The following is a 13,289-nucleotide window of genomic DNA, read 5'->3' as shown; positions in this document are numbered from 1 at the left end:
ACACACACAGTATGATCAGCAGCAGTGCAAGCCTCCCCTTCTCTCTCTCACACACACAGTATGATCAGCGGCAGTGCAAGCCTCCCCTTCTCTCACACACACAGTATGATCAGCGGCAGTGCAAGCCTCCCCTTCTCTCTTACACACAGTATGATCAGCGGCAGTGCAAGCCTCCCCTTCTCTCTCTCACACACACACAGTATGATCAGCGGCAGTGCAAGCCTCCCCTTCTCACACACACACACACAGTATGATCAGCGGCAGTGCAAGCCTCCCCTTCTCTCACACACACACAGTATGATCAGCGGCAGTGCAAGCCTCCCCTTCTCTCTCTCACACACACACAGTATGATCAGCGGCAGTGCAAGCCTCCCCTTCTCTCTCACACACAGTATGATCAGCGGAAGTGCAAGCCTCCCCTTCTCTCTCACACACAGTATGATCAGCGGCAGTGCAAGCCTCCCCTTCGCTCTCTCACACACACACAGTATGATCAGCGGCAGTGCAAGCCTCCCCTTCTCTCTCACACACAGTATGATCAGTGGCAGTGCAAGCCTCCCCTTCTCACACACACACACACACACAGTATGATCAGCGGCAGTGCAAGCCTCCCCTTCTCTCTCTCACACACACAGTATGATCAGCGGCAGTGCAAGCCTCCCCTTCTCTCACACACACAGTATGATCAGCGGCAGTGCAAGCCTCCCCTTCTCTCGCACACACACACAGTATGATCAGCGGCAGTGCAAGCCTCCCCTTCTCACACACACACACACACACACAGTATGATCAGCGGCAGTGCAAGCCTCCCCTTCTCTCTCACACACACACAGTATGATCAGCGGCAGTGCAAGCCTCCCCTTCTCTCTCACACACACACACACAGTATGATCAGCGACAGTGCAAGCCTCCCCTTCTCTCGCACACACACACAGTATGATCAGCGGCAGTGCATGCCTCCCCTTCTCTCACACACACACACAGTATGATCAGCGGCAGTGCAAGCCTCCCCTTCTCTCGCACACACACACAGTATGATCATCGGCAGTGCAAGCCTCCCCTTCTCACACACACACACACACACAGTATGATCAGCGGCAGTGCAAGCCTCCCCTTCTCTCTCACACACACACAGTATGATCAGCAGCAGTGCAAGCCTCCCCTTCTCTCACACACACACACAGTATGATCATCGGCAGTGCAAGCCTCCCCTTCTCTCACACACACACAGTATGATCATCGGCAGTGCAAGCCTCCCCTTCTCTCACACACACACAGTATGATCAGCGGCAGTGCAAGCCTCCCCTTCTCTCTCTCACACACAGTATGATCAGCGGCAGTGCAAGCCTCCCCTTCTCTCTCACACACACACAGTATGATCAGCGGCAGTGCAAGCCTCCCCTTCTCTCACACACACACAGTATGATCAGCGGCAGTGCAAGCCTCCCCTTCTCTCTCTCACACACACACACACACAGTATGATCAGCGGCAGTGCAAGCCTCCCCTTCTCTCTCACACACACACACACAGTATGATCAGCGGCAGTGCAAGCCTCCCCTTCTCTCTCTCACACACACACACACACACACACAGTATGATCAGCGGCAGTGCAAGCCTCCCCTTCACACACACACACACACACACACACACACACACACACACACACACACACACACACACACACACACACACACACACACACAGTATGATCAGCGGCAGTGCGAGCCTCCCCTTCTCTCTCTCACACACACAGTATGATCAGCGGCAGTGCAAGCCTCCCCTTCTCTCTCTCACACACAGTATGATCAGCGGCAGTGCAAGCCTCCCCTTCTCTCTCACACACACACAGTATGATCAGCGGCAGTGCAAGCCTCCCCTTCTCTCACACACACAGTATGATCAGCGGCAGTGCAAGCCTCCCCTTCTCTCTCTCACACACACAGTATGATCAGCGGCAGTGCGAGCCTCCCCTTCTCTCTCTCACACACACACACACACACACACACACACAGTATGATCAGCGGCAGTGCGAGCCTCCCCTTCTCTCTCTCACACACACAGTATGATCAGCGGCAGTGCAAGCCTCCCCTTCTCTCTCTCACACACAGTATGATCAGCGGCAGTGCAAGCCTCCCCTTCTCTCTCACACACACACAGTATGATCAGCGGCAGTGCAAGCCTCCCCTTCTCTCACACACACACAGTATGATCAGCGGCAGTGCAAGCCTCCCCTTCTCTCTCACACACACACACAGTATGATCAGCGGCAGTGCAAGCCTCCCCTTCTCTCTCTCACACACACAGTATGATCAGCGGCAGTGCAAGCCTCCCCTTTAGACACACACACAGTATGATCAGCGGCAGTGCAAGCCTCCCCTTCTCTCTCTCACACACACAGTATGATCAGCGGCAGTGCAAGCCTCCCCTTTAGACACACACACAGTATGATCAGCGGCAGTGCGAGCCTCCCCTTCTCTCTCTCACACACACACAGTATGATCAGCGGCAGTGCAAGCCTCCCCTTTAGACACACACACAGTATGATCAGCGGCAGTGCGAGCCTCCCCTTCTCTCTCTCACACACACACACACACAGTATGATCAGCGGCAGTGCAAGCCTCCCCTTCTCACACACACACACACACAGTATGATCAGCGGCAGTGCAAGCCTCCCCTTTAGACACACACATGCCCCCACATTGGGACTCTCACGTGTAGGATACACTTTGGGGTCATTTCTGAAGTTTTCCAGCCACTTCTTGTTGGTGTCGATCATGAGCTGCACGCTGCGTGTGTCCGTGTCGCGTGTGCGGAGCGCTGTATTCTGCATCATTCTAATCTGCTCTCTGTGGGGAGGAAAAGAAGTCACGTCACGGAGTGCCCGGGAACACGCAGCTGCACACGCCAGAATCCCGGGAATGCGCGGCTGCACACGCCAGAATCCCGGGATCACAAAGCTTTAAACACCAGAATCCCGGGAACATGCAGCTGCACACGCCAGAATCCCGGGAACACGCAGCTGCACATACCAGAAACCCAGTAACACGCAGTTTCACACGCCAGAAGCCGGGAACACGCAGCTGCATATTCCAGAAGCCCAGGAACACACAGGTTCACACGCCAGAAGCCCGGGAACACGCAGCTTCACACGCCAGAATCCCGGGAACACGCAGCTTCATACACTAGAATCCCAGCAACCCGCAGCTTCATGTACAAGAAACCCGGGAACATGCAGCTTCACAATCCCAGGAACACGCAGCTGCACATGCCAGAATCCTTGGAACACGCAGCTTCACACGCCAGAATCCCGGGAACACGCAGCTTCACACGCCAGAATCCCGGGAACACGCAGCTTCATATACAAGAAACCCGGGAAAAAGCAGCTTCACAATCCTGGGAACACGCAGCTTCACAAGCCAGAATCCTGGGAACACGCAGCTTCACACGCTAGAATCCCGGGAACACGCAGCTTCACAAGCCAGAATCCCGGGAACACGCAGCTTCACACGCTAGAATCCCGGGAACACGCAGCTTCACAAGCCAGAATCCCGGGAACACGCAGCTTCACACGCTAGAATCCCGGGAACACGCAGCTTCACACGCTAGAATCCCGGGAACACGCAGCTTCACACACTAGAATCCCGGGAACACGCAGCTTCACACACTAGAATCCCGGTGTGACGGGAGACGCGCTTAATAACACATTTATATTTCGTGGATCCTGATTGAGCAGAACAGGTTCAGCAAAATAAACTGAGATTTATTCCCTTGATAGGCAAACACACGACAACTGCAGAATAAACGTAATAATTACACTCACGGGTAGAGAAACAGGGGATAATGTCCAGAAAGGTGCAAAGCACCAGGAGATTGTCTTTTAAAATGTAGTCCTTTTGCAAGGGCACAAATTGCCAGCCCCAATCCTTCTGTGAATGTGCAAAGTCTTTTCTGGTTCTTTATGGGTTCGGTCTGGAATCCCCAGGGCTAACGAAATCCTGAAGCAGGGCTAGTTTAGTTGTGGCGATGTTTTTTAACCCCTTGCCTTCTGGAATCGTAGCCGCTGTACTTAGGTCTTATCCGCTTGAAGAAATCAGGTAACAAAAGCAACAACAACAGCAGGAACACCCAGGAATGAGGGGTACAGACCTTTTTAAGGACAAGGGCCTGTGAAGTGTTACATTAGCCTCATCCCATTGACAAGGAATTATCTTCCTCCTGTCAGAACCTGCCAGGTCACATGGGCAAATCCTACAGCCAGCTCAGGTAACTCTGAGCATGCTCAGTAAGCAGCTTGGTAGCACTGCTAAGTAAAAAGGGGCCACTCATTTCTGGGGACGCAATGTCTGGAGTTTGGTCCCAAGGTGTGAAATATCTAGGCTGAGTAGCAGGAACTGCTACTCAGAAACATCCTGATTAAGCGACACTTTACGAATCTGGGGTCTTTCGATATGCAACTTCCAGAGAGACTTACAGCTGTGGGCCTAGCAGGCTAGCTTTGAAGCTTGCATAGGCAAGTGACCCAGCTCATAGGTGTCAAAACATTTGGTTCTGGTATGCAAAACATTTGTTCCTTAATGCATTACAAAGGCAGGCAGAAACAATAGCATCCTGCCTGTACATATAAAACTGCAACAGAAAGGCACTTTATCAAAAATATATGTTTCCCTTATGACAAAGTTATATTTTTAATATGTGTGTACTTGAGGGGTTACACTGAGGCTGCACACCAACAATCAGGGTGCTGGCTCACTCCGTTCCTAAATTAGCAGTCTTAATGGAACGGCTCCTGTTATTCAGCACTGCAGTAGTGACTAGCCTGCAAAAAGTGAACAACATGCCTATAGGGGCAAATGGTACAGGGGAACAGCATATAAAATTAACCCCTTCATCCCCAATACGAAATAGGGGTAACCAGCCGAGGCCACTGCCTTTATTAATGTGCTGATTACCCCCCATTTTCGCCACACCTCCCCCACTCAAAGTCCAAGGTTTGCCCTGGCCACCTCCTCTGGTGGTTGGGCTGACCTGAGGGTTTTTGAAGTCATTAGGTCTTGGGGATTGTCCTGCCGGGAGAGGCCATCAGCGTTCCCATGCTCACTGCCTTTCTTGTGCTGAAGGGTGAAGTCACATTCTTGCAAGGCAAGGCTCCAGCTCAAGAGCTTGGCATTCTCTCCCGACACCCTCTGCAACCAACTTAGGGAGTTATGGTCAGTGATAATAGTGAAGTGTCTGCCATACAGAGGGCTGTAGCTTCTTTAGCGCACATACTATGGCCAGACACTCCTTCTCAATAGTGGCATATGCCCCTTCTCTGGGCAGCCGCTTGCGGCCCAGAAACATCATTGGAGGTTCCCTGACCTCCTCCCCCACCTGACTGAGCACAGCACCAATGCCAACGTCTGAGGCATCCGTCTGCACCAGAAACTTCTTGGAATAATCTGGAGCGGCAAGGATGGGTGCAGTCTTCAAAGCCTAAAAATGCTTTTTCCCAGGCTGGAGACCAGACTACCAGCACAGACTGTCACTTCTGGGTCAAGTCAGTCAGGGGTTTAGCAATGGCACTATACTGGGGAACAAACTTCCTATAGTAGCCTGCAGTGCCTAGAAACGCCATGACCTGCTGCTTGGTTTTGGGAGTGAGCCACTGCACTACTGCCTCTATCTTAGCTGGTTCTGGCTTGAGGTGCCCTCCACCCACCCTATGCCCTAGGTATAAGACTTCAGCCATCCCTACTAAGCACTTGGTGGGTTTTAAGGCGAGACCTGCCTCCCTAATCCTGGCTAGCACCGCAGCTACATGAATTAAGTGTGATTCCCAGGAGTTACTGAACACAGCAAAATCATCCAGATAAGCCCTTGCAAACCCTTGCATACCCTTTAGCAAACGATTGACCAGGCGTTGGAAGGTAGCCGGTGCATTCTTCATTCCAAATGGCATCACTAAGAACTCATAGAGGCCACTTGGGGTGATGAAAGCCGACTTCTCCCGAGCCTCCTGGGTCAAAGGGATCAGCCAGTACCCTTTACTGAGATCCCTGGTGGTCAGATACCTTGCCCCCGCGAGTTCATCCAGCAACTCATCCATGCGGGGCATGGGGTAGGCATCTGAAACCGTCCCTGCATTGAGCTGCCGGTAGTCCACATAGAACCAGGTGGTCCCATCCTTCTTAGGCACTAGGACTACCGGACAAGCCCAGGGGCTCTGGGATGGTACAATTACCCCTGGGGCCAGCATCTCCTCCACCTCCCTCTCTATACTGCCCTTCACCTCTGCTGACACTCTATAAGCGTGCTTATGCAGAGGTCTCCGATCCCCTGTAAGCACTGGGTGCTCAGTGATGTGTGTCCTCCCTGGTTTGTCCGTGAACAGAGCCCTATACTGCTCTAGCATTGCTGTTACCTGTCCTGGATACAAACCCCAGACCTGCCTGAAGCCAACTATCCTCTCCCTGTATGTCCCCACATACCTCTGCACTCTCTCTAGTGCCCTCCTGACCAGGCGGTGGGAGGTAGCCAGAGCATTCCTCATCCTGAATGGCACCCTGACAAACTCACAGAGGCCATTCTGAAGGCTGAAGACTGACTCCCCCTTTGCCTTCCTCTCTACACTGTCTGCCACCTCTGCTGATACTCCATAGATATTCTTATGCAGAGGATGCAGATCCCCTGGGAGCACAGGCTGATCTGTTCTATGTGCCCTGCCCAGCTTGTCTGAGAACAGGACAATAGGCTGCTCTACCCTAGCCCCGGCTTCTGCCCCTGCCTGCCTACCTCCCAGGACCCCTAGCTCAACTAGGACCCCCCTAGGAAACCCTATTCTACCTAAGAGGCCTGGCACTGCCTGAGCTACTTCCTGAAACATGTTCCCCATTCCTGGTAACAGGTTCAGGACCATCTGCACATAATCACCCGCTTTACCCTCTGGCTGGCAGGCGTCCCAGGGGTGGCCAAAGTCTGCCACTGCCCCTGCTGCCTCCGGCCAGAAGTAAAGCTGCAACAGCTGGGTTCTCATGTGAGTGACCCCCTGATGCCCCACTAGTGGACTGGGGAAGGCTACCTGCAACACTTGCTGCCCACCCTCCCTGGGTCCCACTAACCGTCTTCTACGTGTCCAGCCCCTGGCTAACCCGGTAGAACCTGGCTCCCTACCCCAGAGCCCACGGTGCCACAGCCCGTGGTCTGACCCCCCGCTTTCCCAGGACTCGGACGCCCGCAGTCCCATACCTTCTAAGCTGGGGTCAGCTTTCACCGCATCCCTATCTGCTGTCCCTAATTCTAACCACCCACCCTTAGTCTCTAAGTCAGGGGAAACAGGAACAGGTAAAGGGAACAGTAAGTCAGTCACTGGTCGCGACTCAGTAGTCTGGCTTACCTGTCTGGTCTCCGCAGAGGCCACTGGAACCGTTGGTCCCAAATGCAGGGGGACAGAGGTTGATTCTGCTGTGACTCCTGATGACAGGCTCTTAGGAATCGCCGCAACAGCAGGCAATTCCGCAGCAACCACACAGATCACAGGCTCCAGGTTATTGCTAAGGCGCACCTCAGCAGTTACCCTGGACAAAACCCCCACCTTCCTCATGCCATGATTGGCACCCCCATCCAAAATGATCTGGGCACCCTGTAAGGACCGCGGCCCTCCATCAGGCATGGTTCTTTGCACCCCGGTGCCCGGGAGCAAATCTTCTGGCTGCACCAGAATAACAGCAGCACCCAAATCTGGCAAGCTCCCTGCTTGCCGGTCACCAAAGGTAACCCTCCATGGGTGCCTGCTCAGGACATCAGCAGGCTGCATCTCGACTGACGCACTTGGACATCCTCTGCTCACTGCTGCTGGCTCTGAGGTGACAAAAGCAGCATCTGCCTGGGACATCCCTCTTGGTTGTGGCTCCATGGCTGTGCTCTGTTCCTCTGTGTGGGCCAGCCCAATCTGGGTTACTGGCCCTGCAGCTTGTGAACGTTGCCCCTGATGGGGTTCCCCAGACCGCTCACGGTCCGGGCAATGTGGCCCACCTTGTGGCAATGATAGCACCGTCTCTCAAGCTTGAACTCCCCAGTATAGGGCGTGTCGCTGCCCACTGTATGTTTGGGAGTCCGCTGAGGTGCAGACTGGTCCCCCCTAGCCGGAATGGCTGCATCTCTGGGGACTGCTGCGTTGCTCACCAAGGCTCTGCTGGTTACATCTTCATTTGCTGGCTCTGCTGCGTCCACAGCAGTTACTCTGGGAACGTCCTGTTCCCCGCTGACAAGGTGGGAGTGAGGGGGCCTTCCAAGCGCTGTCGACAGGAGCTCGAGTCGCTGTTCATAGCTAAGCCCTTCTCCCCAGGCGGTGAGGAGTGCAATGAGTCCAGAGGTAGCCAGTCCGGTCGCCGCAGCGACTGATCCATCTGCACCCCCTGGCACCATGCCACCCTCTTCCAGGCGGTCACTGACATCCTCCCGCTGTCCTTGCAGCCCCGGAGTACTGTCTGCTGGCGGGGCTATCCTGCCCTCATATTCTTCTAAATCCTCCTCCAGCTGACTCTTGGAACGACCGTCTGTCGTGAACCCGTACCCCACACATCTCTCCACTATCTGCGCCCGGTTCCAGGTACAAAACCTTCCTGAGCGTGGACTCATGGTACCACTGGGTTATGGGTCCAGAGACCAGTGAATTATCTCGTGCGTCTTTGGAAGTGTGTGTAAGTTGCCACTTGTCTGAGGAGCTTGCAATCTACAAGGTCCTCACTATATTACAGAACACTGCAATATAGGCTCAATCAGTATCTCACCAGCTGCCACCAGTTTTAAACGCCTGTGACGGGAGACGCGCTTAATAACACATTTATATTTCATGGATCCTGATTGAGCAGAACAGGTTCAGCAAAATAAACTGAGATTTATTCCCTTGATAGGCAAACACACGACAACTGCAGAATAAACTTAATAATTACACTCACGGGTAGAGAAACAGAGGATAATGTCCAGAAAGGTGCAAAGCACCAGGAGATTGTCTTTTAAAATGTAGTCCTTTTGCAAGGGCACAAATTGCCAGCCCCAATCCTTCTGTGAATGTGCAAAGTCTTTTCTGGTTCTTTATGGGTTCGGTCTGGAATCCCCAGGGCTAACGAAATCCTGAAGCAGGGCTAGTTTAGTTGTGGCGATGTTTTTTAACCCCTTGCCTTCTGGAATCGTAGCCGCTGTACTTAGGTCTTATCCGCTTGAAGAAATCAGGTAACAAAAGCAACAACAACAGCAGGAACACCCAGGAATGAGGGGTACAGGCCTTTTTAAGGACAAGGGCCTGTGAAGTGTTACATTAGCCTCATCCCATTGGCAAGGAATTATCTTCCTCCTGTCAGAACCTGCCAGGTCACATGGGCAAATCCTACAGCCAGCTCAGGTAACTCTGAGCATGCTCAGTAAGCAGCTTGGTAGCACTGCTAAGTAAAAAGGGGCCACTCATTTCTGGGGACGCAATGTCTGGAGTTTGGTCCCAAGGTGTGAAATATCTAGGCTGAGTAGCAGGAACTGCTACTCAGAAACATCCTGATTAAGCGACACTTTACGAATCTGGGGTCTTTCGATATGCAACTTCCAGAGAGACTTACAGCTGTGGGCCTAGCAGGCTAGCTTTGAAGCTTGCATAGGCAAGTGACCCAGCTCATAGGTGTCAAAACATTTGGTTCTGGTATGCAAAACATTTGTTCCTTAATGCATTACAAAGGCAGGCAGAAACAATAGCATCCTGCCTGTACATATAAAACTGCAACAGAAAGGCACTTTATCAAAAATATATGTTTCCCTTATGACAAAGTTATATTTTTAATATGTGTGTACTTGAGGGGTTACACTGAGGCTGCACACCAACAATCAGGGTGCTGGCTCACTCCGTTCCTAAATTAGCAGTCTTAATGGAACGGCTCCTGTTATTCAGCACTGCAGTAGTGACTAGCCTGCAAAAAGTGAACAACATGCCTATAGGGGCAAATGGTACAGGGGAACAGCATATAAAATTAACCCCTTCATCCCCAATATGAAATAGGGGTAACCAGCCGAGCCCACTGCCTTTATTAATGCGCTGATTACCCCCCATTTTCGCCACACCCGGGAACACGCAGCTTCACACGCTAGAATCCCGGGAACACGCTGCTTCACACTCTATAATCCCGGGAACACGCAGCTTCACACGCCAGAATCCCGGGAACACGCAGCTTCACACGCCAGAATCCCGGGAACACGCAGCTTCACACGCCAGAATCCCGGGAACACGCAGCTTCACACGCCTGAATCCCAGGAACGCGCGGCTCTATGCTGTTTTCGGGGGGCTCAGAACGTGGCAGGGAACACGCGGATCAGAACGTGGCAGGGAACACGCGGATCAGAACGTGGCAGGGAACACGCGGATCAGAATGTGCTGCTCCCAATGTTCCCCGGTCATTTTATCTTTACTTTCTGCTTGCAATGCTTGACTCGGAAGCCGCAGTCACTTACCCAGCCGGGACGTATCCTAATGTATTCTCCGCCGGCCGGGCACTGAGAGAGGGGATCCCTCCTGGGAACCAGACGGAAGCAGAATACAATCATTTACATTCATCCCGCGTCACATTCGCAAAAAAGTATGGCGGGAGGAGCAGCGCATGTTACATGTTTGCGCTGGGATACGGAGGGAGGAGCAGCGCATGTTACATGTTTGCGGTGGGATACGGAGGGAGGAGCAGCGCATGTTACATGTTTGCGCTGGGATACGGAGGGAGGAGCAGCGCATGTTACATGTTTACGGAGGGATACGGGAGGGGCAGCGCATGTTACATGTTTGCGGTGGGATACGGGAGGGGCAGCGCATGTTACATGTTTGCTATGGGATACGGGAGGAGCAGCGCATGTTACATGTTTGCTAATGGATACGGCGGGAGGAGCAGCGCATGTTACATGTTTGCGATGGGATATGGGAGAAGCAGCGCATGTTACATATTTGCAGTGGGACTGTGCGGGAGGAGCAGCGCATGTTACATGTTTGCGGTGGGATACGGGAGGAGCAGCGCATGTTACATGTTTGCGGTGGGATACGGAGGGAGGAGCAGCGCATGTTACATGTTTGCGGTGGGATACGCGGGAGGAGGAGCGCATGCTACATGTTTGCGGTGGGATACGCGGGAGGAGCAGCGCATGTTACATGTTTGCGGTGGGATACGCGGGAGGAGCAGCGCATGTTACATGTTTGCGGTGGGATAAGGCGGGAGGAGCAGCGCATGCTACATGTTTGCGGTGGGATACGCGGGAGGAGCAGCGCATGTTACATGTTTGCGGTGGGATAAGGCGGGAGGAGCAGCGCATGCTACATGTTTGCGGTGGGATACGCGGGAGGAGGAGCAGCGCATGCTACATGTTTGCGGTGGGATACGCGGGAGGAGCAGCGCATGTTACATGTTTGCGGTGGGATAAGGCGGGAGGAGCAGCGCATGCTACATGTTTGCGGTGGGATACGCGGGAGGAGGAGCAGCGCATGTTACATGTTTGCGGTGGGATACGGCGGGAGGAGGAGCGCATGTTACATGTTTGCGCTGGGATACGGGAGGAGCAGCGCATGTTACATGTTTGCGGTGGGATACGGGAGGAGCAGCGCATGTTACATGTTTGCGGTGGGATACGCGGGAGGAGCAGCGCATGTTACATGTTTGCGGTGGGATACGCGGGAGGAGGAGCAGCGCATGTTACATGTTTGCGGTGGGATACGGCGGGAGGAGGAGCGCATGTTACATGTTTGCGGTGGGATACGTGGAAGGAGGAGCGCATGTTACATGTTTGCGGTGGGATACGGGAGGAGCAGCGCATGTTACATGTTTGCGGTGGGACTGTGCGGGAGGAGGAGCAGCGCATGTTACATGTTTGCGGTGGGATAAGGCGGGAGGAGCAGAGCATGTTACATGTTTGCGGTGGGATACGGCGGGAGGAGCTGCGCATGCTACATGTTTGCGGTGGGATACGCGGGAGGAGGAGCGCATGTTACATGTTTGCGGTGGGATACGTGGGAGGAGCAGCACATGCTACATGTTTGCGGTGGGATACGCGGGAGGAGGAGCGCATGTTACATGTTTGCGGTGGGATAAGGCGGGAGGAGGAGCGCATGCTACATGTTTGCGGTGGGATACGGCGGGAGGAGGAGCGCATGCTACATGTTTGTGGTGGGATACGGCGGGAGGAGGAGCGCATGCTACATGTTTGCGGTGAGATAGGGCGGGAGGAGGAGCGCATGTTACATGTTTGCGGTGGGATACGGGAGGAGCAGCGCATGTTACATGTTTGCGGTGGGATACGGCGGGAGGAGCAGCGCATGTTACATGTTTGCGGTGGGATACGGCGGGAGGAGCAGCGCATGTTACATGTTTGCGGTGGGATACGCGGGAGGAGGAGCGCATGTTACATGTTTGCGGTGGGATACGGCGGGAGGAGCAGAGCATGTTACATGTTTGCGGTGGGATACGGCGGGAGGAAAAGCGCATGTTACATGTTTGCGGTGGGATACGTGGGAGGAGCAGCACATGTTACATGTTTGCGGTGGGACTGTGCGGGAGGAGGAGCAGCGCATGTTACATGTTTGCGGTGGGATACGGCGGGAGGAGCAGCGCATGTTACATGTTTGCGGTGGGATACGGTGGGAGGAGCAGCGCATGTTACATGTTTGCGGTGGGATACGTGGGAGGAGCAGCGCATGTTACATGTTTGCGGTGGGATACGGAGGGAGGAGCAGCGCATGTTACATGTTTGCGGTGGGATACGGCGGGAGGAGCAGCGCATGTTACATGTTTGCGCTGGGATACGGAGGGAGGAGCAGCGCATGTTACATGTTTGCGCTGGGATATGGCGGGAGGAGCAGCGCATGTTACATGTTTGCGCTGGGATACGGAGGGAGGAGCAGCGCATGTTACATGTTTGCGGTGGGGTACAGAGGGAGGAGCAGCGCATGTTACATGTTTGCGGTGGGATACGGAGGGAGGAGCAGCGCATGTTACATGTTTGCGGTGGGATACGGAGGGAGGAGCAGCGCATGTTACATGTTTGCGCTGGGATATGGCAGGAGGAGCAGCGCATGTTACATGTTTGCGGTGGGATACGAGGGAGGAGCAGCGCATGTTACATGTTTGCGGTGGGATACGTGGGAGGAGCAGCGCATGTTACATGTTTGCGGTGGGACTGTGCGGGAGGAGGAGCGCATGTTACATGTTTGCGCTTGGATACGGAGGGAGGAGCAGCGCATGTTACATGTTTGCGCTGGGATATGGCGGGAGGAGCAGCGCATGTTACATGTTTG

General features: G+C 53.8%; 1 protein-coding gene across 1 annotated transcript in view; it reads right to left on the bottom strand.

Moving 5' to 3' along the window:
• Nucleotides 1–13,289, bottom strand: part of LOC142474968 (centrosomal protein of 164 kDa-like) — a 40,494-nt gene that overhangs the window by 1,404 nt on the left and 25,801 nt on the right. Inside the window, exons 3-4 of the mRNA XM_075581059.1 lie at nt 10,472–10,532; nt 2,725–2,847 (exon numbers count right to left, since the gene is read on the bottom strand). Coding sequence (XP_075437174.1) covers nt 2,725–2,847; nt 10,472–10,532 — 184 coding nt within the window. The remainder of the gene's footprint in view (nt 1–2,724; nt 2,848–10,471; nt 10,533–13,289) is intronic.

The sequence above is a fragment of the Ascaphus truei genome, unplaced genomic scaffold (genome assembly GCF_040206685.1).
Source record: "Ascaphus truei isolate aAscTru1 unplaced genomic scaffold, aAscTru1.hap1 HAP1_SCAFFOLD_1028, whole genome shotgun sequence".
In the NCBI taxonomy this organism is placed as follows: Eukaryota; Metazoa; Chordata; class Amphibia; order Anura; family Ascaphidae; genus Ascaphus; species Ascaphus truei.
Note: the sequence above shows the minus strand (reverse complement) of the source record. Positions and strands in the feature narration are given on the sequence as shown.